This window comes from Seriola aureovittata, chromosome 19 (assembly GCF_021018895.1).
Source record: "Seriola aureovittata isolate HTS-2021-v1 ecotype China chromosome 19, ASM2101889v1, whole genome shotgun sequence".
Lineage (NCBI taxonomy): Eukaryota > Metazoa > Chordata > Actinopteri > Carangiformes > Carangidae > Seriola > Seriola aureovittata.
Window position 1 is genome coordinate 2,685,071 of NC_079382.1, and position 25,906 is coordinate 2,710,976.

General features: G+C 39.3%; 3 protein-coding genes and 1 long non-coding RNA gene across 10 annotated transcripts in view; 2 read left to right on the plus strand and 2 right to left on the minus strand.

Annotated features, from left to right (window-relative positions):
* Nucleotides 1-3,536, minus strand: part of gtf3c2 (general transcription factor IIIC, polypeptide 2, beta) — a 28,944-nt gene extending 25,408 nt beyond the window's left edge. For 2 of the 3 annotated variants that reach the window (XM_056404894.1, XM_056404892.1), the window contains exons 1-2: nt 1,578-1,868; nt 489-598 (exon numbers count right to left, since the gene is read on the minus strand). In XM_056404894.1, the coding sequence (XP_056260869.1) occupies nt 489-513 (25 nt within the window). In that variant the 5' untranslated portion in view covers nt 514-598; nt 1,578-1,868. Of the gene's footprint in view, nt 1-488; nt 599-1,577; nt 1,869-3,397 lie in introns of those variants that run through there. The other variant, XM_056404893.1, reaches the window with a different exon arrangement.
* On the plus strand, nt 1,186-3,754 carry LOC130187363 (uncharacterized). Its single transcript, XR_008830445.1, has 3 exons — nt 1,186-1,247; nt 3,421-3,595; nt 3,670-3,754. It is a non-coding gene; the product is annotated as an uncharacterized LOC130187363 (long non-coding RNA).
* Nucleotides 3,755-3,978: 224 nt separating this feature from the next.
* On the minus strand, nt 3,979-18,625 carry znf512 (zinc finger protein 512). 2 transcript variants are annotated; one of them, XM_056404895.1, is made up of 16 exons: nt 18,499-18,625; nt 16,871-17,003; nt 16,609-16,664; nt 16,329-16,387; nt 13,966-14,540; nt 13,432-13,521; nt 12,282-12,386; nt 12,023-12,147; nt 11,708-11,794; nt 11,357-11,455; nt 11,090-11,257; nt 10,701-10,898; nt 10,365-10,466; nt 9,904-9,966; nt 9,546-9,644; nt 3,979-9,302 (listed from the first exon to the last, which is right to left on the minus strand). In XM_056404895.1, exons 2-16 carry the CDS (start codon nt 16,968-16,970, stop codon nt 8,547-8,549), a joined length of 2,682 nt encoding a protein of 893 aa, XP_056260870.1. In that variant the 5' UTR covers nt 16,971-17,003; nt 18,499-18,625; the 3' UTR covers nt 3,979-8,546. The 2 variants fall into 2 exon arrangements, with proteins under 2 accessions (XP_056260870.1, XP_056260871.1); XM_056404896.1 differs by lacking the exon at nt 18,499-18,625 and having other exon boundaries at nt 16,329-16,408; nt 16,871-16,946.
* A 48-nt stretch (nt 18,626-18,673) lies between these two features.
* si:ch211-245h14.1 (uncharacterized protein LOC563420 homolog) lies at nt 18,674-25,438 on the plus strand. Of its 4 annotated transcripts, none has more exons than XM_056404900.1 (6): nt 18,674-18,781; nt 20,562-20,587; nt 21,917-22,108; nt 23,371-23,567; nt 23,755-23,782; nt 24,649-25,438. In XM_056404900.1, the coding sequence occupies exons 2-6, from the start codon at nt 20,566-20,568 to the stop codon at nt 24,741-24,743; spliced, it is 534 nt and encodes a 177-aa protein (XP_056260875.1). In that variant the 5' UTR covers nt 18,674-18,781; nt 20,562-20,565; the 3' UTR covers nt 24,744-25,438. The 4 variants fall into 4 exon arrangements, with proteins under 4 accessions (XP_056260875.1, XP_056260874.1, XP_056260872.1 ...); XM_056404899.1 differs by lacking the exon at nt 18,674-18,781 and adding an exon at nt 19,862-20,321; XM_056404897.1 differs by lacking the exon at nt 18,674-18,781 and adding an exon at nt 19,864-20,317.
* The last annotated feature ends 468 nt before the right edge of the window (nt 25,439-25,906 follow it).

Consider the following 25,906-nt stretch of genomic DNA (forward strand, 5'->3'; position numbering starts at 1 on the left):
GGAAAAAAGCGAAAGAATATTTACGTATATCTCTGGCCAAAATAAACACAACACTGCATTAAACCCAAACAGCTTGCAAGCTCATTATTATTACCCGTGCTCTTTATTTTGAGTTGCATTAGGATACACTGTTGTAATATGTGTACCTGACTCATAGCAGCCAAAGCCAACCAGATATTGCCAAAAAGCTGTCTAATTTAGCATCAACATCATGTAAAAGAGTGGTGTATGTACTGTGTAATCTATGTAATGAATGCAGTAACCTAACAATACCAATTCAAACACAGCACATTCCTCCATAATTGACCAGTAGAGTCCACAACCTGTAAATTCAGGTCTTATTGCTACAGTAACTTCACATTAATTTTAGTGCACAGATTACTAAATTGTGCTCACAAAATACACGTGTCAACAATGTCATATCATCTTTATAAGGAATAATAAACTAATGCTTTTTAACAGCTGGTCAAAAAGCTGGTACAGTAAACCTTGTTCAGAGAAAATGGGATCCATAGGCTCTGGGTGTCTTGTGTTATGTCTGTCTGGTCAGATGCCTCCTCATGTGTAGAGCAGGTTTCTTCTCACTCCGGCTTTGCAGCTGCTCAGACAAGAAACAAAAATGAACACAAACATTCATCAACTGTTTTTATGCACAGTATCTGTTAGAATTACTTCTGAAAATGTGGTACAAACAACACAAGATTTGTTTCCAAAGGTATACAGTGACTGTACACGTGTAGTAACTTTTTACCATAAAACTAGTGACGGACTTACTCAATGTTGTCACAGTTCAGCCAGTAATTACACTAAATAACATTTCCAGAGACATCTTTACATTATTTTACATAGTCTGACAGCTTGTAAGTAGACTAGACAATGACTGGATCCATTTTGATAATTGATTAATAATTTAAATATGTTTTAATGAAAAAAATGGCAAAAAAAAAAAAAATGTTTCCAACCTATCAAACATGATGATTTCCTTCAATACAATGAAGAGGTCACCTTGGACTCAAAGGTACTGGGATAAATTTCACTTCACTGACATTTTATAAACGAAACGATAAAATCCATGAAAAAAAAAATCTAGTTGCTGGACTAAAGTTGATACTTCAAAGTAAATGCTGTGCCCAGGAGAAGTCAGAGGCAGGAATTAATACCGATATCGCATCGATAGTCCTTAGTCTGAGACTGACAAACCAAACCTCATTCAGGAATGGGACAGTTTTATTCTCTCTTCTGAACTGGTAAGTCTACGTGGGTAATAGATAGATGAAGATGACATTACCTTTATATTTTTAAGTCACTCATCAATTCGGCACATCTTTTAATTATGAAATATATCAAGTAATAAGTTATTTAAAAAATAAACTTCTGTAACTCGTTTGTTTTCCCAGTGACACATCTCCTTCCAACCACGCTACTAAGCTAACACACACGGCTAGCGCTAACTGATAAAAGTGGCAGTGGAGTGTAACGTTCTTTCACTCACTTAAATAATGGCTGCAGTTTTTAAAAATCGGCATGTAACCGACACACGTTACCGGCCATGACTACTATCATCGTTAAAAACTCACCCTGCGTCTAGTCGAAGCTTCCTCCCCGGTGGCGGAGGCTGAAAAGCCTTGAACCGAGCCCGGGAAGCTAGACTCCGGTCACTCGGTATCGAATCCCAAACTCTGCTACCGGGAACGACAACGTAGAAGATCACCGGAGCCGTGCAGACATAACGGACATTTACATCCAGTCGTTATTCTTTCGCGGATGGCAAACTGTAAACATCACCTGCGCTGTTTCCAGTGTTTCAGGTTACTGAAATTCACATTCTGCTTACATCAGGTCAGACCGCCATGTTACTGTACAGGCATGGTGGTCCACACCGTCCCCTATGTGCAGAGAGTGGAATGACACCGAGTATCTACAGTAGCAGCCGTGGGTTCAATCCTTGCAGTCAACAAATATCTTGGGGATGTCATCAAATACATTTGAACAATTACATTTGAACATACAAACAATTTTTTATTTTATTACTATTTTTGTTTTTTTGTGAGCACTGCCCTCTTTAGGCATTTTTGAGCTTCAGTTAACGTTCACATTAAATGTCAGAATTTGGAAAAAAATGTGACACATTGACTTGTGTCAGATTGGCAGGTTTGAGTATTTCTGAAACGGCTCTCCAATCTTTGTTACTCTGTGAGCTATTTTCACAAAATAAAAGGGGCTGATCACTCCTCATGTCTTATAGTACTGGTACATTTATTGACTTATCGTATCAAAACACTCACAAACTGATCTCCAAAACAAATCAGAGGAACAAGATGATTTAACAAGTCATCAAATATCAATATCCAAAACTCACATTCTGTACTACAACATCTGAAACTCACATCAGACAAAAATCTGAGTCATGATTCAGTCAACCTGACCACACACATCTGATAACACCACTGCCAATAAACGTCCATAAATCTGCTTAGAAATCCGAAAACAAAGAAGCTCCTCAGTCAGTTATGCAGTGATGGTTGTCACTACATCAATGGTGCATAACAAACGAGAACTTAAAAAAGTCAATTTAATTCACTTCATTTTCCAAAATGTAGACAAACATGGGCTAAAAAATTGGGGTTCAAGTTGAAGCCCATAGTTTAAGTCACTGTATCCATGGCAACATATTTCTTCTTCTTGGAAAAGTTTAGTTTGAATCTGTTCTCTTATCAGATGAGTTGCTGCCACTGATGATCACTCTGATGTAAACAAACTTGACAGTAACCCATTTGACTGACAACTGGCAAATAATTATCTGGTGTTGAGGAGGCGTGGCTATGTCTGTGTATTCGATTTAGTTGCATTTGCAAGAGATTTACTGAGTGAAGTTGTGTTGCTTAAAGTTTGATTTATACATCCATGGTTTGTACAGACTATATTCTCAGAACCTTTGGGTGAGCTACTCTAAAACAGAGGGTGAGCTACTGGTAGCTCGTGAGCCACCTGTTGGAGACCGCTGCTCAAGAGTTTTTACTCAGAATGGTGCAAAAAACAAAATCAAAATCATCAAGTGAGCAGCAGTTCTGTGGATTGGATTCACACTGTGTTGATGAGAGAGGTCAGAGAATGACCACTCGCATTCAGAGTGCAGGATCATCAAAATTGGACTTTTCAAGTCTTGAAGCCTAGTCTAATAAATCTGTAATTCTGCTGAGGCTCACAACAACATGAATCAATGGTCCCAACCTGGCTTTTGTCAACAGTTCAGGCTGGTGGAGGTGGTGCAGTGGTGTGGAGAATGTTTTCTTGGCACACTTTGGGCCACCTAATACCAATCAATCATCACTTGAATGCCACAGCCTATCTGAGCACTGCTACTGACCGTGTGCATTCCTTAATGGACAAAACTTACCATCTTCTAAGTGTCCTCCCCAGTCACCAGGTCTGAATCCAGATGTTGGGATGTTGTAGAACAGGAGATTGACAGCTGACGCACATGCAGAAACGATGTGCTGCAATCATCTCAACATGGACCAGAACCTCAAAGGGAAGTTTCCAACATGCTGTAGAATCCGCACCACCGAGAACTGAGGCTGTTTTGAGAGCAAATGTGAGTCATATTGTGTACTGAATTTTTATTTATCATTATTCATTTACATTTCATCTTATTCGTTTATATCCTAGTTATATGTTTGTTCATAATGTGTCATTATGTGGTCATGCTGCATGAGAACTACTTTACCACTAAGAAAATGATGGAGGGGAGTCCAGTCGTGAAGTCCAGGAACATGTGGGAGCAGGCTAAATCCTGACAGGTGAGGACCACTCCTGCGGGAAGGCTGAAGAGAGCAGGTCACTGGATGAACCTGTGGATGGACAAAATCTAAAAAAATAAAAAATATTAGGAGCAACAGGCACTCGAATTGGGGAGCTTTACTTACCTAGCGATTTACAGTACCTCCATCACTGTTACTGAGGACACAGAGCCCAAAATGACCATGAATTAAATTTTTAATTATCTGTTGTTATAACACTGCTAGTACTATGAAATAGCAGCACATAACTTCTAAAAAAAAAACAAGTAATAACATATTAAATATACAGATTCTGAATGTTCTGTTGGCTGAGACAATAACCGCTTTCACTTGAACAGAAATTATGTCTCATAAAATGAAAAAAAAAGTGCTTTCTTGCTTTGTTATTACAAATGGTACAAGGCGACTAACTGAATCTTAATTTAAATCTGGCCTAGATAATATATGACTGTATATTTTCTGTATGGATGGTGGTGATGGGCCACATGATGTGAGAACAGCTTTTAAGTGTTTTCATTCATTTAACGCACAGAGCACAGTAACTTTCTATTTCCAGCATTACAGCGAGAACAGCCACTGGATGAAGCCTTCCTCAGGAGGTCAGGACCAAATCAACCATTTTAACCAAGATGTTACATGTTCACTGAATACCCTGAAACACAGCATCTGCAGGGGGTGATGGGCTATGATTAGGAAAAAAAAAACAAAAAAAAAATCATTCAAAGGTAAATGAAACCTTCAGTATTTGGTAAATATTTGATGCCCCTCACTAGTCCTCTCTGTTGTGAAAGTACAAGCCTGCAGTAGTTAGCAACTCATCTATTGGCACTGAAATACAAACATGATGGAAGGCTCAATTTGGATGATACATCTGGGCTCAAACATTAAAAAAAACATATGCTACTGTACATAAAGTAACAGCAGGATGACAAGGTGCAAAGTGAAAACATGTCTGAGCTAAACTACTGTAGTTTATCCCGCCAAATAAGAAGTTTAAGCCATTAAATGTCTGATTTCACTGAAAAAGCTTCTTTTTTTTAAGTATAAAATGAAATGTAGTCAGAGATCCAGGGTGCTCTCTTAATGCTGAGCAATGCTGTTCTTTGTGCCATCAAACAGTTCAAAGTGCATGCATGGTGATAAAGATTTGGTCACAAGCATAATCCACATGGGAAGTATTTCAGCAGCAACGGCAGAACACATACAGTGAGTCAGTGGCCAAATTTGTGTTCATGTGCCCTCAAAGGGTCACGAGATTAATCTTAACGAGAAAATTAACAGGTTAAAAAAAACCATGCAAAAATAGTTTCCAGATGTTCCTCTCATCTTTGCTTTTTTTCTTATAAATTACTGGGCAACATTGCCTCTTATTGCCTCTCTTGGTTGACTTGGTTATAGCCAGTGGATCACTGTAACGATGGGTTACAAGTAAATATTGCTTTATTTCAAGGTATCACAGGGCATAAAGGTCGGAAAACACTGACCTAGGTGATGAAAAATAATTACATTAATTATCTCATCATGATTATTATTGGGAAGTACTGGGCATTTAGCATGAGTAGCAACATCCACAGTGCCTAAACAAAGAAAAAAGCCCCACTGCAACACATTCAAACTTCATCAGAGTCAATGTCTTAGTAAATGATGCAACAACTGACTAGCACCACAAGTAACATAATATTAAGTAAACATAGAGTAAAAACTAACCTTGCACATCAGTGTACTGGGTCCTATCACTCAACACACTTGTGGATCGATCGGGATGTCAAGAGAATGGATGAATATTACGTTATATAATCAACTGAACTACGGAGCTCCCATGAAAATGACACTTTCCTAACGTTGACAGTTTAAGCTGCACAAACACTTTTATCAGCAAAAGAAATATAATAAACAGTGACGTTAGGGTTCTAACACCCTTAGTGTTTGGGCCCCTGATAGAAAGGCATTCTCAGGCTTATTACTCAGTGTTGAGTAAAAGAAAATGTTTTCCACCACTTTTTGAGATCCATGGTGAATAATAATAATAATAATAAAAAAAAAATCAAGCTTTTTGAAATACTTCCCATGTACCAGGAGGTTTTCTCTCTCAAACTTAAACAACCCAGGCTGTTCTTCCAAAAGGCATCTGATGGAGGGCAATGAAGGGTAAAGCACTTTCAACAGAATCAGATACAGTAAATATTTTTACATAGTTTGTTATAGACAGATTCACAGATTAAAGGGTAATCCTCGCTGAATGTTTCCAATGATAAATGATAAACAGAAGTGCACAACAGAGCGGGAAACCAATAACCAAATACATTCATAAATGCAAAAAACGTAAAAAAAAACAAAAAACAAAAAACATTACAAACAAATGACAACAATGACAACCATCCATAACCGTACACCACTATAGTAGATACAAAATGCAGAGTACATAAACATTAGGCTACATGCTATTGGTTAAATATTCTGAGACAAAAGCAGGTGTGACTTTGAAGAATTAACAGAAAAGAAAAACACCCACCCTCCATGTTAAATACTTTCCTTCATGAGACTTCACCTGTGTCAATGTCTGTGAGTGAGGTGGAGAGGATGTGTGCTTCCCTATAATCCTGTTCATTTGCTCGTCAAAAATCCCCCACTCTGACCGCATGTCCGCACTGTAACATAATCAATAAGACGTCCTCGAAGTTTATTGGCTGTTGTTTCTTGATTAAACATTAAGAGCCGTCATATTTCTGTGCTTTCTTTGTGTCCCTGCTGATATTAGTTCGGTAAGTGAACAATCGTCCAACTTGGAATGTTTAAAATGGTTTTTACAAACTGAGCGTTCTTAACATGGACAAAGCAGTTTAAGGAAAATATTAGAGCTGAAATGATTAGTTGATTAATCAATTAATCATCTGCCAGAAAATTGATTGGCAGCTATTTTATCTAATGGTTTTCTTTGTCGATATTATATGAAACTTCATAACTTTTATTTCGGACTGTTTGTCGGACAAAACAAGACTTTTAAAGACATCACCTTGATAGAAACCGTGATGGGCATTTCACAGACAAAATAACTCATTGATTAATCCAGAAAAATAATCAGCATATTAATCAATGATGAAACTCATCGTAAGTTGCAGCCTTAAGAAACATCTTAAAGGTCCACTTACTTGCTTTTTAGAGAACTTTAAACTCACATCTGCAGGGTTTGTCAGCAGAGAAAGAGGAGCTTGGAGAAAGCAAACTCCATCCACAGAGGAAGACCAGCTTTCAGATGTGGTTGAAAGCTTGGGGAAAAGCTAGTAAGTGGACCTTTAGTTTAGATGGTTCTCTGAAGTTTGGATGTGTTGAGGTGGTGGTCTTTACTTTTGTTAAGCTAAGATAAAAAAACACATCACTGCAAATGAAAGATTCTCACATCTCAACAACCTTTAAAAAACAGATCTCAAAACTGCATGAAGAGATGGGCTTCACTCAGTGTTGCGGCCCATTTTAAGATCTAATTAATGACATTAATCACAATTTTACTTTTTTGATGCTTCTGTTAATCGGAAATTGTGTGTTGAGGACATCGAGAGAACAGTGTCACCACTAGCTCAATATCTTGAGAAATAAACTTGTTTAGATGAGAAGATCGATACCACTCACGTCTGTGTTTGGTATAGAGCTACATTCAGGGGACGATTAGCTTAGCTTAGCCTAAACACTGGCAACAGGGGGAAAGAGCTAGCCTGCTTCTGTCCAAAGTACAAAACTACCCTTACAAAACTTCTAACACTGGGTACTAAACAAGCTGCATCTCATAAGTATAAACACAAATGAAACAACATGAATTAGTGGTTTTAAGAGGAGGTAAAGGCTGTAACTATTTCAACTCTGAAGTACTGGAGCGATGGATGGACTGTTGTTTTGGACTTAAGAAGAGTGGTGTTGATCTTTTCATTTGATAAAATGTTTCATAAAATGTTGAAGTGTATCTATTAACTTTGTTTTGCCTTTTTTTTTTTGCTTCATTGCTCTTCATATATAATTAGCCTGTTTGAACAAATGAAATCCCACAGATGAAAAGGTAAGGGAGAACTGATTCTATCAGATCTGACCAGAAAAGTTACACTTCCAATGTTATTTAGCCCAGAAAAGGCCAACTGGTTGTAATTAAAAGTGATGATGAGCAGTATGAAGTTATATCGATCATACTTAAGAGGCACAAAATGTTTTCAGAGAGAGAGCGACTAGACAAGTCTAACAAAACACTAGTCTGAAGCATCCTCTCTTCAGTTTAGAGTAACTTTTTCCCTTTCAGGTAAACATAAAAGTGTTTATCAAACTTTTTAAAAGAATAAGACACATTGAAAGTTGGTGAAAAGAATCTGTTACATATAAACACACAGATAAACGGTATAACTATATTTCTCAGAGCTATACAGCGACAACCATTTCAATACACAGAGCCAGCGTCTGAACCAGAAGTGTATAGTCTCGTAACCACACCGACACCTTGAGGTTTCCTTGAAGGAACCCGTCATCATCTAAAAGCTTTCTCAAATTCCAAAACATCAGAAGTTACAGATTGTAGCTCTGTCGTCAGCTGCCTTCTCACCTGTTTGTCTTGTGGGAAAACGTGGATTTGTTTTCATCATGTCACACTGTCACAGCTAATAAAGTGTGGACGGACACCCGATGGTATCTCTTCCTACTTCTGTTAAAATCAGCTGTGGTGCATGAGAGCATCTGACATGTGTTTGTAAAGTGTAGTTTTGGGTTTTTTTAAGTGTTTCTTTGTCGCTTTCCAGCCTCAGGGTGGGGCTCCATGATGCCCGGTCGTTTCAGATTCCACTGGTCGATCTGTCTTTGCCTGTCCTGCTGCTCCACCTCTGATTCGCTGGATGAGCTGCCGGTATTACTGCTGCTACTGCTGCTGCTGCTGCTGCTGCCGCCGCCGCTACCACCTCCGCCACCACTACCGCCTCCACCAGCGCCAAAAGCAAGGCAATCCTTCCTCTTCCCATCAGCCTTCCCCCTCTCCCCTCCTCTCTCCCCCTTCTCTCTCCTTTTAACCTCCACCATCCCGCTGCTGTCCTCTCCGGGATTGTCAACATCAGCCATCTCCATCTCGATCGGGGCCTGCTCTGGTCCTGGCATGGCTCCTCTCCGGTCCATATCCACCCACAGTGGTCCCGCAGGGGGCTCTAGAGGGGTGTACTGGAGAATCGGCTGCTGGAGCTGGGTGTTCACCTGTGGAGGGAGGTTCTGGTGCTCCGGATGGAGGAGCTGGGTTTGGTGCTGGAGGTGATGCAGTGGCTGCAGAGGGTGCTGCATTGGCTGGTGCTGGAGCTGATGTTGCTGCTGATGGTGGTGGTGGTGGTGGTGGTGGTGATGCTGCTGATGATGATGATGCTGGAGGTGGTGATGGTGGTACTGATCCACAATCTGCTTGTCCACATTATGGACAAACTCCTTGGATTGGTTTTTGAGGAACTTCTCAAATTTCTTGGAGGCTTTTTTGTTTGTCACAAACCAATCCTGTTGACACACACACACACACACACACACACACACACACAGACACACACACACACACACACACACACACACACACACACACACACACACACACACACACACACACACACAGACACAGGCGCAGGAGGAGAGGAAACACAAGACAGGGTCAGAGCAAGTTAGCAGGGGTGAGCGTGTGGCGAGCGTTCAATTAAATATTGTCTGCTTACAGTGACACAACCAGAGAGAGCAGTTGGTCGTTACCTGTGAATGGACAGAGTTGATGTGATATTTCACTCCACTCTCAGAGTTAAACTCCTTGTTGCAGATGAGACATCTATATTTTCCAGCCTCAAAGTCGCCCTGAAATCAAATCAAATGAGAACCATGAATTGATCATCAAGCTCTGGAAAATCCCACACTTTAACAACTATTCACTGGACTCATGAAAATACAGACATCTCTGCTCTCTGCTCCGACTCTTAAAGTTTATTGTGGTGTGTTTTATAGTTTATTATCACACTGTGTGTTATATTGCCACAAATTCCAAGAAGCACAATTTCTGTACATTCATTGGTCTTTGCACACACTTGAACAGAGAAAAGGGAGGGAGATGACCTACCCGTGTGCAGAGTCCCAGATGAGCCTTCAGCCCAGACACACTGGTGTAGGTGCAGCCACAACCCTGACGGAGACACAAATGTTATTACAACAACATTATGGATTTCTGCTTATAGAACTGGATTATTTGGCTTGAAATATAAACTAAAGGAATCTAACAAATATAAATATCACCTCCACATAAAGCAAAACCAAACATGACTGAACAATCAATAAAATGAAAAATAACTTTATAAACATGTACATTGTTTGATTTGAGTTATTTCATTTTTATTTCAAGGGATTTTGCTGATGGTTGTGTCTTATTTTCTATATCATATGTTATCATCCTCATAGTATTATATAATAGCATACAATACAATAAGCACCATCCCATAACCAGCCTTCAACCACATCACTGAGAAAATCAATTAAATTCAAAAATGTGATTATCCCACATAATCTGAAGAAGTAGTTCTGTACCTGGTTGGGACACTGGACTTTCCTCTGCAGCTTCACCTCATTCTTCCACTTCCTCAGCACCTCTTGGCTGAAGGCAGGGAGGCCTGGTCGGGAATATTTTAACTATGGACAACATGAGCAAGAGGAAGTTAATGAAACTGCAAAGCCCAAATCCAGGCATATATGTACCAACATTATACTGGTATATATGGTTGTTGTTAATATCTCGGTGCAGTTGCCTTTAAAATGATTATAAATAGAAGCGACTAGTTTGCGAAAATGTTTTGCAGTGTTCTGAGTAAAGATACCCTCATATATTCTCCAACTACCCTGCATATAATGTGATTCTCCTCTTGCCTTTTTGTCATCGGGCACCAGGTCTGACTGAAACTTCCTCTTGGGCCAGTCTTTGGGCAACTCGTTGTTGGCAATTTCAGCCAGGTGGAAGTTGGCCACCTGTGCCGAGGCTCGCTGCACCCTGCCGCTGGCCGTCCTCTCCGGGTTGGCCTCCCTCTGGGCCTTCAGTGCCTCGTCTTCCTCAGTCTTCTGGGGCATCTGGGTAGGAGGAGGGGGACAATTTCAAGGCGTATGTTATACATCTTAAGACTTAAGAGTTTTAAATTGGATGAAGAAGATATTTAAAAAAAATATTCAGATTTAATCCAGAGCATCTTTAAATGTGCTAATCAAACTGTGTCTTTGGTCTGAATCACCTGAATTAACAGATTAAAAAACATAGGACTCACAGGAGCATGCTCTGATTTAAGGTGGTATTCCAGACCAGCCTTGGATTTGTATGTTTTCCCACAGTGGGAGCAGTTCAACAGCATCTTCTCCAGCTCGGACTCCTCCTTCCCACACTTCTTCATGTGGTATACATAGCCCATAATACTGGTGAATGCAGCGTTACAGCCCTGAAACAGAAAAAAACAGAAATCATTGTACCATGCCATTATCTCTTCTCACATCATACTTATTCTTCTTTCTTAGATGGATATGATTTGTCTGTTTACCTCTTTAGAGCATTTTAATTTGCCCAGTCTCTTCAGGATTTTTCGCAGTTTGTCTTTGATGGCGCGATCATCCAGGTCCTTGGCGTCGTCTGCCGAAGGCTACAAACAAAAAGACTCATACTCTATAAAGAGTGTGCTTCAAAGCATACTCTGCTTCAATGAAAGCTTTGTTCATCAAGTGATGGACGGTTCCTCACAATTATACAGCTGAAACATCATCATAGTTGAAAGCAAATCTGACTGTTGCAAACTGTGTGTCTGAGACGGAGGAAATAACTCAATGTGTAGTTTAAAGTTTAAAACTGGTAACAGAAGGTAGGCAGCGTGAGGATTAGAGAGGAATAGTCTTACCAGATGACTGTGGTCAGCCATGATGTGATACTTCATCCCTGTTGAAGACTTCAGCTGTTTCCCACAGTGTTGACAGGTAAAAGGTTGCTGCACACAACAGATTAAAGTTACATCACATACACCAATTCATTAGTTTGTGGGCCTTACAGTTCGGATACATTCCAGTGCAGATGTGTATGTTTTGTCTTAATAACAGCAGATTCAGTGATTGCTACATTCTACTGCTACGCTGTATGGAATATATATGAAAGGCTATATGCTTTAAAACTGTATTTATTGTAGACTAAGTAAATATAAAAAACGTGGAGTGCTCACCAGTCGGCAGTTCTCCATGTGTTTCTTCAGCCCCTCCACAGTCTTTCTGCTCACACTCTTACATTTCGGACACGTGACTCTGCCTTTGGCCACAATCTGGAGCTGCCAGCGCTCCTCTTGACTTCCTGGTGGATGCCAAGAAATAAAGATATTATTTATTTTACTCAGTAGAGATGTTCCAGAAGGAGGAGTGTCCAATATAAAGTGTGATTATATAAAGTCCAAGTCTCAGCTGTAGTCTATTGCTACAGAGTCTCACCGGGGGGGTAGGTAGGAGGCTCCTTCTTGGTGCTGAGGACCGGAGGTTTCTGCTCCTCGCTGGGCTGGGCGGTCGAAGCCTCACCAACACTGCCTCCATCTGAACCTGAAATATTTTCATCACACGAGTTTTATTTTTATCCAAAACCGATTTACTCTTTTCCTGCTTCCTCTGCTGCCTGTGCTCTTCTTTCAATCCATCTGAACAATATGTTTAAACTGAAAAAATAAAGTACTATCAAACCCTTACAAATTGATTGTGCTATTATTATCTGTACAACAAGAAATGATTACAAACCAATCATTTTCCTCCTGTGCAAATAGTTTCAGCTACATCTACAGCAGCTGAATTTTTTTATTCTTTATTGATTGATCTGCACGAACTGCTGCCAGAAAATTACAACTGCTGATACTAAGTAAACTCATCTTAGTAATACTTAACATGATTAACAACTGTAGGCCCAAATGAACATAAGTTCCACAGGGAAAATAACAGTGCTATCACTCTGCTGAAATGGAAAAAATGCCCTGTACTGATCAATCAAAGATACTGTCGGTGGGAATGGTCCAACAGGACGCTCTATCTGAACACTGAAGTGTCTTTTAACGCTGCTGCTCAGCACAATGAGGCATCAATCCACTTTATAATTAGGGCAGATTTACTGTTTCGTTCCCTGAACTTTGTGGAAAAGATGTGACAACTTCTTCTCACACTATTCGTATGTGAAAGTGAGAGCTTTGTTGGTGAGCTACTGAATAATTGTATAAAAAATATCACATCAGGGTAATAAAAAAAGAAAAAAGTGAATACTACAAAATGATTTGTATCATATATTCAATTGGTTCAATTTAAAAAAAAACAAAAAACCTTTGTTTTGAAAATGCAAGTGTTTTACTAAAGCGTAAAACCGTAGTAAAAAACTTTGTTTTTACTAAATGTAACACACTATAATGTAGAAGTATGCAGATATAGACAGTTAAGCTACATAAGTTTGGTATAAACCATTTACTACATGTTTATATGCTGCTTCTGAATGCTGAATAGGGTTAAATAAAGTGTTCTAAGACTGGTGAACAAGACAACCTTGATGCAGGAGGGCATCTGAAGGATGGGTTTAACCCATCAGATATCAGACTGGATGGTGACTTACAGGACTCTTTGCCCTCTGGCGGCTGGGAAAAGTTATTAACAGGAGGGCTTCGCTCCATCTCCACTCTCTGGACCTTCTTCATGTTCAAGTCTTTAAAATGACAGAGGAAGAAAAAAATCAATCCACAAAACCGCAAAGTCAGAAAATATCAAAGAACAGTCTGTCGACGCCTCACTCTTGGTGCATTCACTTTTAAAAACTTCACTAAATTAGCAATAATTAACCATAATTCAGGATCGATAACTAACATATGATCATTCAGGCCAATCTGTAGTATTTTGTGCTGCTGTAGTCAGCCAATCAGAGTCAGAGTTAGAAGGATTTCAATCATCAAATTCATTCAGTTTTTTTTTAAATTTTGTCATGAAAAATATGATTCCTTACCTGACATGTAATATAGTTGGCAACAAAAATGTGAGAAATTAAAGTAAAGATCTTTCAGATGTGCAGACTAGCAGCCTACGTTGAGACCTCACATACAGTGAGTCCTGTATTTGACTATTATCATGGAATACAGTGTGTCTGAATATGTACCAGGTCTCCAGACGTGTCCTCTGTCTCTGCTTGTGTTGCTCCAGGCTTGGTCTTGGTTTCGGCCGGATCCCCATGCCTGCTCTGGTCCTGAGGACGCCCGGTCTCTACCTGGATCCCTGCCTGCGTTCCAGGCCTGATCCTGGCCTCGGTCTCTGCCAGCTGCCCAGCCCTGCTCAGGACCTCGGTCCCGACCCGTCATCCAGGCCTGGTCCTGTCCAGAATGAGCTCTGTCCCTGCCTGCTATCCATGTCTGGTCTTGACTGGAGTGTCCCACCCGGTCTCTGCCGGAGTTCCAGACCTGCTCCTGGGGTCGGTCTCTTCCTGGGGCCCAGGCTTCAGGGCCTCTGTCCCTAATGGAGTTCCAGCCCTGGTCCTGAGGCTGGGACTGCTCCCTGCCAGCCTCTGGGCCTTGAGGCCACGTGTCCTTCGCCACCAATCTTGGAGGCAGCCTCGCTGTGGGCGGGGCCATGGAGCTTGGGTCCTCCCCATTGGCCAGCTCACCTGATGACATCACTGAGCAGCTGGTGGTTGGGTAATCTACTGTTCCTAAGGAAACACTCTGGAGGTCCTCATACCTGATATTAAAAAATGTTACACATGAGATTATTTCAGAAATGACCATAAAACATTTTTTACCTGGTGTGGCAGAAATGCATTCACAGGACACGCTCACTCAGACCACTGGCCTTTCTAAATATCAGGCAGGATTGTCTTCCTCAGACATTATGAATGGGATACAGTATTTATTGCATAACTGATCAGTATTACAAAAGCTGCCTATTAGGAGAACTTCACTTGAATTTTAACTTGATTTGGACAAGATTCCACACATAAAAATCATCTTCATCAAGGATATAAACATTCCAAACTGTTAACAATGAAGAGGTGGTGTGTTTATTTGTATATTTTATCTTTACCTTTGTAATCTACTTCCTATTCTCTTCTCTTTGCTGACCTTACCTAACCTGATTTCCCCCTGGGATCAATGAAGTATTCTGATTCTGATTCCTGAGAGACACGTTTATTACTACCATTTGGAAAAAAATACTTGGCAAAAAAAGACTGCAGCAAATTTAGAACATCTGAGGCACAAACATAGTTGTGCATATAACAGCAAAAGAAAACAAATGACAGCTTGACTGTGCTGTGGCTGAGTCAAAGCCCAGGAGGTGAATAGTTGGTGGAAGGTGCGATCCAAGAGAAGTTTCCTGTTTACCTTTAATCTAATTAAGCATTGAGCTCTCTGTTCCCAACTGAACTGATTTCACCTCAGTTTGTTTGCAATGAGAATGAAACATAAGGATATAAACATGAGTCTCTGTTAATGCTCATATTCAATTATTTCTCTGAGAGTTCTTTTCTGTTCTGAGATGAATAAAGCCTTTAAGCTCTTAGAGCAGAGCAATTTACTGTCAGTCACTGGAATAATCACTGGTGGTGGGAACATATTATATATAATAAGTAGGTATGATTCTAGGTTTGTTTGCAGTAATACAGTCAACTCTGACAATGAGATGAGATCCACAGCGAAATAATGTAATGTTGGTATGATCACACATTAAATGAATAAAACAAAGTTCAAATAAACTCAAACATTCTTAAAGTGAATTCATCCTTAATATCTACATAAACACGTCAGTTAATGAAATTTGAGCTCATCATCACTAATCCTGTGTTGGCGGGAAAGTAAGATTTTAAAGTCCAGGCATTACAGCTGCATTGTACAGTGATGTTTAATGTAAAACAGCTGGACTTCAACTTGACATGGTGACAAATGAGGAGTCTTCACACTAGCCAGAGCATCAGAGAGCAGGCATTAAACAGTCATGCTCACAGCCACATAGTTGGAATAAAATGATAGGTAAATATACTTTGTGAGAGGAGCTTTGTAATAAAATTCTAGTAATAACTGTCATGTTTTTGTCATCATCACATGTCCTTTATTTAATGTTAACTTGCTGGATTAGACATTGTTCATCAAAAAATGTATAATACATAATGTTACTTCCACATTCCCGCCCGAATCATACCTGACATCCTGTTGACATCATCATGAATGTGAAGTGAAGCGGACTGGTGTGTGATATCTACGTACACTGAATTTTGCATGCAGACAGCTCATTTTTAGTCGCTAGCGGCTCCATTAACAGTATTTTTTGTTAGTTATTGTTGGTCAGCTACACAACAGCTGTATCTGCTAAATGCCAGGTTTAAATGTTTAGTCTTTAATGTGGTGATGAGTACGTCTCAACACTCACTTAAGCTTGTGATGAAAGCCAAGAGACACATCTGTAAACGCATCTGTCATGTAAAGTTGTCATGCTAATTCAAATGAACTGTGAATAGACTGATCAGTTTCTTACCTTTTTCTACCATAAGTTCTTTTCATCTTTAGAGCATCTTGGGCTTGAGACTCGTCATTCTAAAACATTCAAGTACAGAACTGTGAAGATCCAACCGTGTGCATAAAGTTAACAGATTCTGAGTATTAGAACAAGGAAATGGACGACCACATTCAAACACTGTTTATTAGCAACATTTTCTGGTAACTACTTGATAGCTTCTTTGATACAACCCAGCGGTAGAAAAATAATACACATACATGCAGAAACAGAAGCAGCAGGATGTACATTCCACTCTCACCTTAGGGTATCCAACTGCATTTGATTGACAGGCTCTTTCTGGCATTCGCTGAACAACTGTTGGAAAGATTGAAATTTAATTTGATTCAAAACAATGAAAACTCTATTGCAAAGTTACTGTATAGTTTTCAAAACAAAAACTGACATGTTCATCTACATGGATGACACAGGGGCAGGTAAAATTACATGATGTTTCACAGTCAAAATAACAATGTCAGGTGTTCACTGATTATACTGATTGGAATAATATCTTTTTTTTGTACCTGGACATGGCACTCCACTTTTAGGTTGTGACTGGACAGACTTTCTTTTTCTCGGCACATACAAAGGTGACATATCCCCTCCAATGTGGGCAGGGTCCATTCTAGGGGTGCCGACACCCCGAAGAGATCACCACTGAAAGAATATATGAAAGAGAACATCATAAAATGTGTTGCACATTTACATACCTAAATAATTAATTCACATTTCTATTTTATTTTCTCATATGTTTCCACTTATGTCAAAAGATCCACTGATTTTTAAAACATATAAGAGTAGAGTTACTATTTATCGTCTCGTGTTACCGGCTCCTGGTGATGGGTTTAAAGTAAAATAAAAAAAGTTTGGAAACTACTCTTACACTTGATCCCATAATTCATAACTATTTCCACAGCTATGTCTGTGATATTTTATTTCATTTCCATTTTTCCAGTCTTCTCATTAGTATTTATTTATCAGCCAAGCTGTTTGTTATCTGCAAATATCAGAGAATCCAAACCATGAAAATGGATTGATTATTTGATCATCCCTCAATGTTTTATTAACTTTTAAACCAAATCAACATTTGAGGAAGTACAGTGCACTGATGCTGTATCTCCTCCCAGACTGCTCATCATTTTATATCGGCAAGTCTTACTAATTTCAGAAATGCTCAAAAAGTCAGATGTTAGTAAAATTTCAGTATCATCATTTTGCACTGATATACTGTATATATCTGTACCGAGCCAATACTGTGCAAACAACATATTTTTAAGCAGCAGCTGACAGGCATGTCACACAGTAATACTTAATGCAAACTTGAAGAAGCAATATCATGATACTGTACTATGGTTATTACAAAATTAAATTTCTACATGTGTGACAAGAACATCAAAGTTGCAGTGTAAAGTTTCTTCAGAGGTTTCTATGGTGACCATGATGACTTTTGATTGTGTATCTGGAAACATCATCATAAAAAACACATCACGAGTTCCTGTAATGCAGAGTTGGAAGAGAAGATTTCCAATAAGATTCCTCTGTAACAATATAAAGGCAGAATATTTGAGTCTGTTCCTGCAGACTCTTTCCTTAAAGGTTCTTTGAAGTACCAAAAACTGGTTGTGTTAACACACTGTTGAGCCTGAGGCACCGTTTTCTGCTACTGTAGGCTACAGCACCCGTTATGTTTATGAGTGTGTGTTGTATTTCCATCATGCTTGACATTTGCGCGGTGTTTGCATGTGGAATTGCCCCCTGTATGTCAAACTGAAGGCCACTGCCCCCCAGTTTAATGCTCGGAAAACTCAACAGAGCCATCAATAACGACAGAAAATGCCCAACTGTTAAAAACATGATGTGTATGATGTTTTTTTTCCTTGGTCCAGTGAACATCTCCTATTCCAGGACTAAGGCTTCAAAAAGGACTTCAATCCACCATCATTATTGTCTGTGTGGATAAAAAAAAAAACACATAACATTTAGGTTTTGACGACGACGGGCTGGAAAACACGTCCGAAAGCTGCAGCTAGAGCAGAACAAGTGGACTTATCCAGCTAACGAGCCATTTTTCCAACAAGCGGAGAGACACCATAACCTGACCTGTCTGCCTTTCATTGTTTCTTAACGGTGGAAGAAATGCGAGAGAGCCTACCGTCCTACAGCTCACTCCCTCTGCAAGGACGGTTAGCCTCCATGTCTTCGAGCCTGGCCTCCTCTGTCGCCTTTCCCCCGGCAGTGATACCACCAGGAAGGCTAACATCAAAGGAGGCCCGATTCTGGTGTTAAAAACTCTGAGCTACAACCTGAGCTCGCTCAGCATCTAAATATGAATCAGTACGCCGGCATAATTCACCACACTGTATTAGTATCTTCTTCAGAGGAACGCCCTCCTGCTGGAGAGAACAAATAAGACCCGCATCTGCTGCTGCCTTCAGGTGCTGTCGGAAATATCGCATTTCTTTTTCTTTTTTTTTTATTTCTTATGTGAAAATAGCAGAATTATCCTGAAAATATTTTGGAAAAGTTTAAAAAGAACGATATTAGCAACTACCTCAACTAAAATGAATGCACAGATGTGGAAAGAAAAGATAGCTAAATAAATGAACAATTAATGAGTGACTCTAGATTTCAGTGATCTCAGTGAATTGACATTAAATCGAAACACTACACACTTTGTATTTTGCTAATGGCATCATTTAAAACACCTATAAGTTATTTGTTTCACAGTCTTCCTTAAGGTATCCCACCTTGAAAAGTAAATTTCCAACCCCCATGAGATTTGTGCCCTTTGACTTGGCCAGATTAATTGGCTGGTAGCAAAAATGTGCTACCAGGCCACTATAGCGTTGCGTTGAGAAGTGCTTTTCCCAAGTGCTGCGTAAACAATATCCTTGGTGTTACTTAAGACGGGACTCCCCCAGGTAATGTAATGGTTATATAAGTTAATGTTTTGGCCACCAGTTAAAATTCACCCCACCCCACCCCTACCACCCCCATCAACAGATGAATGGGAGAGCAGCTTTCTTAGTGTCAAACTCTGCACACACACTGTACATCAGTCTGCACAGTGAAGGTCAAACATCTAAATCAAGTAACAAAAAGCAAAAGGCATTTTGAGTGGAGGGGGACTTTAAACAACAGTCATCAGAAAAGTTACTTTTGGCTCAACAAATTGTATTTCAGTATTCCCCACTTTGCTTACGAGCAGACCCTGAAGGCAGCAGCAGTCAGCAGCACTGGGACCAGGGGGGCGGGTCCTTCTGGAAGCAGCCTGCCTGTGAGGGGAGGTTGACTGCACCAGGGGAGGGGGATAGGAGCAGTTATATAGTGAAATTATTGTTTCTATCAAAATTATCCAAGTTTACAATTCAGTGTTCACCAGCTGGTCACTAACTTTGTCTGTTTACTGTGGCTTTCTCAGAGCTTGTTTGTTCCTGGTTCTTTTCTCTCCATGCAGGGTAATATAAATCTTATACATATCAGTACTTTACTGCCTTGTTAAAACTCTGTAGCTGATAAAAATCTAGAAGAACCAAATGATCAGACGTTCCTCTCTGTGGTTTTCGCCTAGATAATGAAATACGCAACAAGTTAGTCAGTTAACAATTAAAAACAAGTTCACCCCACAGCTAACCTGGTTTAAGATAAACCTGTTCTTCCCCAGTGATCAGACTCCCTCCACCCCCATGTGAGGGGGCTCTAACATAGGGGATTTCAGTAATCTAAAAACAACATAAGTGACAATCAATTGCTGCACAAATTTGCTCCAATTACCCTGCTGTGTTTATACCCTGGGAAACGTGACCCAACAGCACGTCTCATCTCTGCACGTCCTCCTCAGCGGTCAACCTTAAAAACACGCTGCCTCCGAAAACAAAAGTGAAAGTTACTGCAGTGACGGAGAATTTTTTTTTGTCAAGTCGGGCTGGGACTGATATGCCAGAAACTACAAGAAATTATCAGTCTCTTTCGTAAGTAAGATACTTTGAATGTTGTAAATAATCCCAGTGAGGCTGTGAACTGCTGAATCTCTAACCATGCACCGGGGTAGAGATGACAGACTTCTCAGGTATATTAAACTCTGTCTTGTAGGCAAGTAAGTGTTTGTGCAGAGCAGCTGTTACAGTGATCTTGTGACGCATATACTGCCTAGCTTAGCTATTTTCAATTTTGTTAAATTGTGTTGATTAAACGTTCCTCTCTCTTTCTTTTCAGAGAAATGTCTGACGAAAGAATGTCAGGTGAGGAAATCATTGGGATGTACTGACTGCATTTATCTGCTAATGCAACACTAAATTACATTTAGTGATTATTTAAATCTACTCTCAAAAATATTTGTATATCATCAATGGAACAACTGGCTGCTTGTTTGCTAGTGGTAATGAATCCTGAACTGACTCAGCAGACTGCTCCCAGCTACAGACAGCTGCTTTAGGCAAGAAATCTTCAAAATGCCACTGCAACAGCAGGCTGGCTAAGTTAGCAACTAGCTGCTTTAACAGCTGGCAGTGAAGGAGGTGAAAACGAAAGGGAAAGTCAATTTTGGACTTACTGTACATTCACCAGGTAGCCATAAATACAAATGATAATTTTTGCTCTATGTCTGTGAGAAAAAAAAAGCAACTGTTCAAATTCACCATTTCATAACATGTTAGTGTTGTTTTTACAGCAATTACAGTTGAACTTTGTTACAAATGTAACTGTATAATGATAATGTTATGAAAACATGAGTGAGCAGATCTGCTGCATTATCAGCAGGCAAAGCAGTCATGATTGAAAGTTTTGATTCATTTATAAAACATATGTAGATTAAAGCTGTGTTTAATCCAAGCATTTCTGACTTTAGCAGTGGTAGTATAGAAACAGAGACATCAATGCACTCTGCTACCCCAACCCAAAAGTTTAATCACTTACTGATTTGATTTGTTTTATTCAGTTACAACTAGGGCTGGACAATTAATCTAAATATTATTAAAATTGCAATATGATCACGTGCAATATCCAAATCGCTGGAGCTGCAATTTTTTTGATCATAGTAAATTGTGCCACAACATACTATAAATGAAGCATTGTGGTGCAACAGAGATGCTCTGGCATGCAAATCATATTCACCAGACTTAAACGAACATGCTTGTTTGGTACAAGACCCCAGCAAAACTATCATCATCATCATCATCATCATCATTTTTAAATATTTTACTGTGAAAATGAAATGCAAGAACGACCCTTCCAACTGAAATCGTGACTCATATCGCAATCGCAATAACTGCCAAAGTATTCGCAATATGATTTTGTATTTTTGTGCAAATTGTTCAGCACTAGTTACAACATTTATTGACTATGTAGTTAGCCAATCACCTGTAGATCAGTATGTACATCAGTAAGTGATACTTCACAGTAAACAATGTGATGAAATGAAGCTGCGTATGACTGTCCTCAGTTCAGTGTTGGATTCTAAATTCAGTCTGTTGCTTGTTCAAAGTGTTAATTCCATTCAGTACAAAACAGAGTCTATATGAGGTTTTACTTTTTCATTAATGACTCAAACATTCTTCTTCATTTGTCTTCAGCGAAATGGAGGAAGTTCTTTGTCTTCTTGGCGGGAAAAACTAATGATGCTCATCTAGACTTTGTTAAAAAGTTGAGAGACGCTGGCCACACTGAGGTGCAATCTCCTGAAGAATGTGACTACTGTCTGGTTTTCTGTCCTATCGCCTCACGAGTGGGAGCGGACGTCGGCGACGCCCTGGATAGGGCTCCTGGTAATGGTTGGCCAGTTTCACACTGGCTGCTCAAATGATGTGTACGGAGAAATTTGACCAATCAGCGTTAAAAACTCCTTATTTTGGTATTAAAATACTTTACATAATGATTGCTTCTGCACAGGCTCTAATTGATCTTGCAATGAGTCTATTTTTAACTATTTCCCCCAATGCCCCACATTGGCAGTCCTTTGAAATGAATCAATTTCAGTCTAAAATTTGGCTGTTACTGTGGAACAATTCACTTTCCGCGTCCACGTGACGCAACTGTCATCATCCACCCATGTCCAGTGAGGGACACCTTCACCTCTATGTAGACATCTGCATTTGTGACTGCACGGACCAAGTGCACCGACTGTACAAAATGGATTCTAGTTTTGGAGAGATGTTGCGTGAGGAGACGATTCTTCTGTAAAACAATGCAAAGACAGCCAAATGAACCCTCAATTTTAATATGAGTGGAACTGCATGAGTATCTGAGAAAAGTCAGAGTCTTTACATCAAGGATTAGTGACTTCTCCCTCTAACAGCAGGGTTTGGCAACCATGGCTCAAAGTAACTTTCTATTGAAGAAATATTCCCTAAAAAGAGTGTTCACAGGTCTGTGGATTAGCCACTATAATTGAGACACTGTTTCTAGGAACAGATGTTCCTGATGATTTTTAAAATTGTAGTTTTTCTGCATAGTGAGTACCACAAAATTAAATTTCATTTGCATCCAGGTTGAAAACTGGTATTACTCATGGTGATGAACTCAAAGATAACTGATTTACTCTCATCACAACTCAACTCCCAAATCTAGATTGCAGACCACAGCTGTTTCAATCTTAAAAGCTCTGATAAGCCAATGTATGCTTTCTGCCTAGCAACAAGTGGCAGACAGACAAAGTCAGTGACTAGCTGTTGAACATAGTGGAACATTTAGCCCCTTGCTTGTATTTCTTAGGAGTTGGTGGTGACCAAAGCAAAGCTAAGAGGACAGTGAATATTACATGTTTTCAAAAAATTCTGGTGATGATCTGTATATGCTAGATGTGTGAATAGGCAGTTGTCTGCTTGTCCATATTAAATTTTTAAAGGTGGTTATATAATTTTGTGTTTACAGCTTGGATCAAAAATATAGACATGAAAAAGGCAATAGCAGGTGAATTGAAGAGCCAAATGTATGCAGAAACGTAACCATAGCTTGGAGTAAAAAAATGATCTCCACTCTCAAGTTTCTACTTGCTTCTGACTGATTTGTGTTATTTTTGTGCTTACAGCTGGTAAACCGATAATTCTGGTGGTGATGCATTACACCTTAAGTCCTAACCATGTTGTGGCTGACAGCAAGAATCTGGTGGACAAACCAAATGTCCAACTCACAGTGGATTGTCTGTTCCATGGGAATGCGTTCCTCGAGTCTCCCACCAATGGATTCGCATGGAAAGAAATCCAGAGGTTTCTCAAAATTACCCAGGTAATGACTAGATTTACTGATGTAATACAATCAGGTTTACATACAATCAGTGTGGAGTTCACTGGTATTGTGAAATTGTCAATACGGGACTGTCAATGTGTTCCACCACTGAAGTGATGCACATGATATAGTGTGATGATTACTAATTTTCATTACTCATGTTCTTTTCTTTCTGTCGTCCTTGAAGAAATCTAAAGCAACTGAAATCATGAATTGTAAGTATGACTGTAATCGTGATCAGATCAGATTTTCTTAAGCGTTCACGTGACCATGTACATTTAATTGTTACATTACTGATGTGTGTAATCCTCATGTCCATGCTGGCTTTAAAGTGACACCTTCCTAGTAGGCCTCCAGTCTAACAGAGTGGGTACAAAATCCTTCCGTGCAAAAACATTATCCTCAAGTTCAGGTGATGCTTAAACGAGGCATCACCTGCCTGATTTATCGAGTGGGTGTTTCCCATAATTAAAGACTTTTAGTACAAAGCTCCCTCTGTTTTTTGTTGATGAGGTGCCTGACAACTTAAAGCCTAAAGCTGAACTGCAGATAGCAAGTCACCAGCATTGAAGCTTGTCTGTTTTCATAGTCGTGGCCATCAGTAATATTGGGTAAGTTAACTTTTGACTCCTAGTGAGATGTAAGACAAGGATATTTGGAGGTGAAAACAAAGGTGTACAATTACTATCCAATGTGTCTCCACTACAGTTTGAAGTGCTATTTCCTAGTTGAAATTTGACCAAATATAAAATGCGTCAGTTTTTTTTTGGCTGTGGTCACATTTGATTCACCTCTAAATAAGCTGCTTTGATGAATACATCTCTCAGATCATGGACTGCTTGTGTTGCTTTCCGTAGTGGATATAGTGAAATTGTACCCAGTGATCAGATTTAAAAAATAACATGTCTGATGGTCAAACTATGAAAATAAAACGCAGGCTGTAAAGAAACCTTGAATTTTCTTTAAATTCCTTTGCATAATGGAACAATGATTTTTCTAATAAATAAGCCAAGTCCTTTTAGGATTGTTCAACTTGTAAATGATACCAGATGACTCAGTGCTGTGTTTTTCTCTGTTTTAGATATGAAGAACCATCTGAAAGAGATCGCTGCAACTTTTATTGTGGGGGCATTGGTGATCACTGTGATACTCGTTATTGTTGAAGTGACAAAATAGTATGGAAAATAGCAACGGCTGTCACTAACATGCATGAGAAAATCAAAAGGAATCAGTATCACATTATCACAATAAAGGTTCAAAATGAAGGGTCAAAATAAATGTGCTATATATCATGTATGTGTGTAAAAACTTACTTACTATTGTTGTTTCTGTAGTATAATTGTGAAGGCTGATATAAATGTTTTTGGACTCACAAATATTACCTCTGAAGTACAGTACAGGGGGAAATGATGGAGAAAGAGTAGATCTGCAGATACAGGCTTAAGCAACTGGCTGAGAGTTACTTTAAAGGATAGGCCCATAGTTTTAATCTTATCTTGAAACAATAAAATCATGACCATCTGTACAGCACATTGGGAGGGTTTTTTTTTTTTTGGCTGCTGTAAAACTAAACCAAACACAACCCCGCCCACACCAGTACATCTTTCCCAGAATGCGGGAATAAATTAGCTCCATAAAATGCTTCTTTATAAAAGAAAAATAGATATTTATATAACTGTACACCTTATCTATACAGCATAAAGAGTTTACTGTCATGCACATGTTTAAATGTTTGTTAGTAGAGTAACCTGTGCCTATGCAGTTTTAAATGAAGACAAACATCTCTGTAAAATAATGACTGTTGCTTCTTTGTGCTGCTTAAAATATGAAGACTGTATTGTTCATTGAGAACAAATAAAAATGTAACTGTATCATATTTGTGTATCTTCTATTTGAGAGTTCCTGAACCAAGTTTAGCAAAAACTAACTAAACAACGCTTTGTAGGGTCAGCAACTGCACAGCCTCTCACTCAAAAGCCAGTTTTGGTTGATAGCATAGTTTATTCATATAATTTAATGTCTGACAGCCCAGTGAGCAGGTTAGGATTTCCTGTCGATGCCCAGTGAACAAAGAGGGAATTGTGTAATGACTGAACATTTGTAATAGTTTTAGAATAAAGGTCTCCTTACATCCAACAAAGTGAATGTTGGATTAGCTGATAGTATCTGAAAACCCCAACACAATCCAACAAAATCATGACCACTTCAGGCAACGATTAGCAACCAATAGCCAGGTGTGCAAAGGTGCACCACAATAAATACCTTTGAGTTTGAAAGTGTGTGCAGTTCATTTTGTTGAGATTTCAAACACAAGTAAAAGACAGGGAGAGTGATCAGGG

Bases quoted from the DNA above. Each gene is read 5' to 3' on its own strand.
- si:ch211-245h14.1 (XM_056404897.1), top strand. From the start codon at position 20,283: ATGCCAGAAACTACAAGAAATTATCAGTCTCTTTC. The intron at 23,568-23,754 runs GTAATGACTAGA...TCGTCCTTGAAG, and splicing joins GGTTTCTCAAAATTACCCAG to AAATCTAAAGCAACTGAAAT. The intron at 23,783-24,648 runs GTAAGTATGACT...TCTCTGTTTTAG, and splicing joins AGCAACTGAAATCATGAATT to ATATGAAGAACCATCTGAAA.
- znf512 (XM_056404895.1), bottom strand. From the start codon at position 16,970: ATGGACCCTGCCCACATTGGAGGGGATATGTCACCTTTGTATGTGCCG. The intron at 14,541-16,328 runs GTAAGAAACTGA...TTTTAATATCAG, and splicing joins AGAACTTATGGTAGAAAAAG to GTATGAGGACCTCCAGAGTG. The intron at 11,258-11,356 runs GTAAACAGACAA...TTTCTGTTTCAG, and splicing joins AATTAAAATGCTCTAAAGAG to GGCTGTAACGCTGCATTCAC.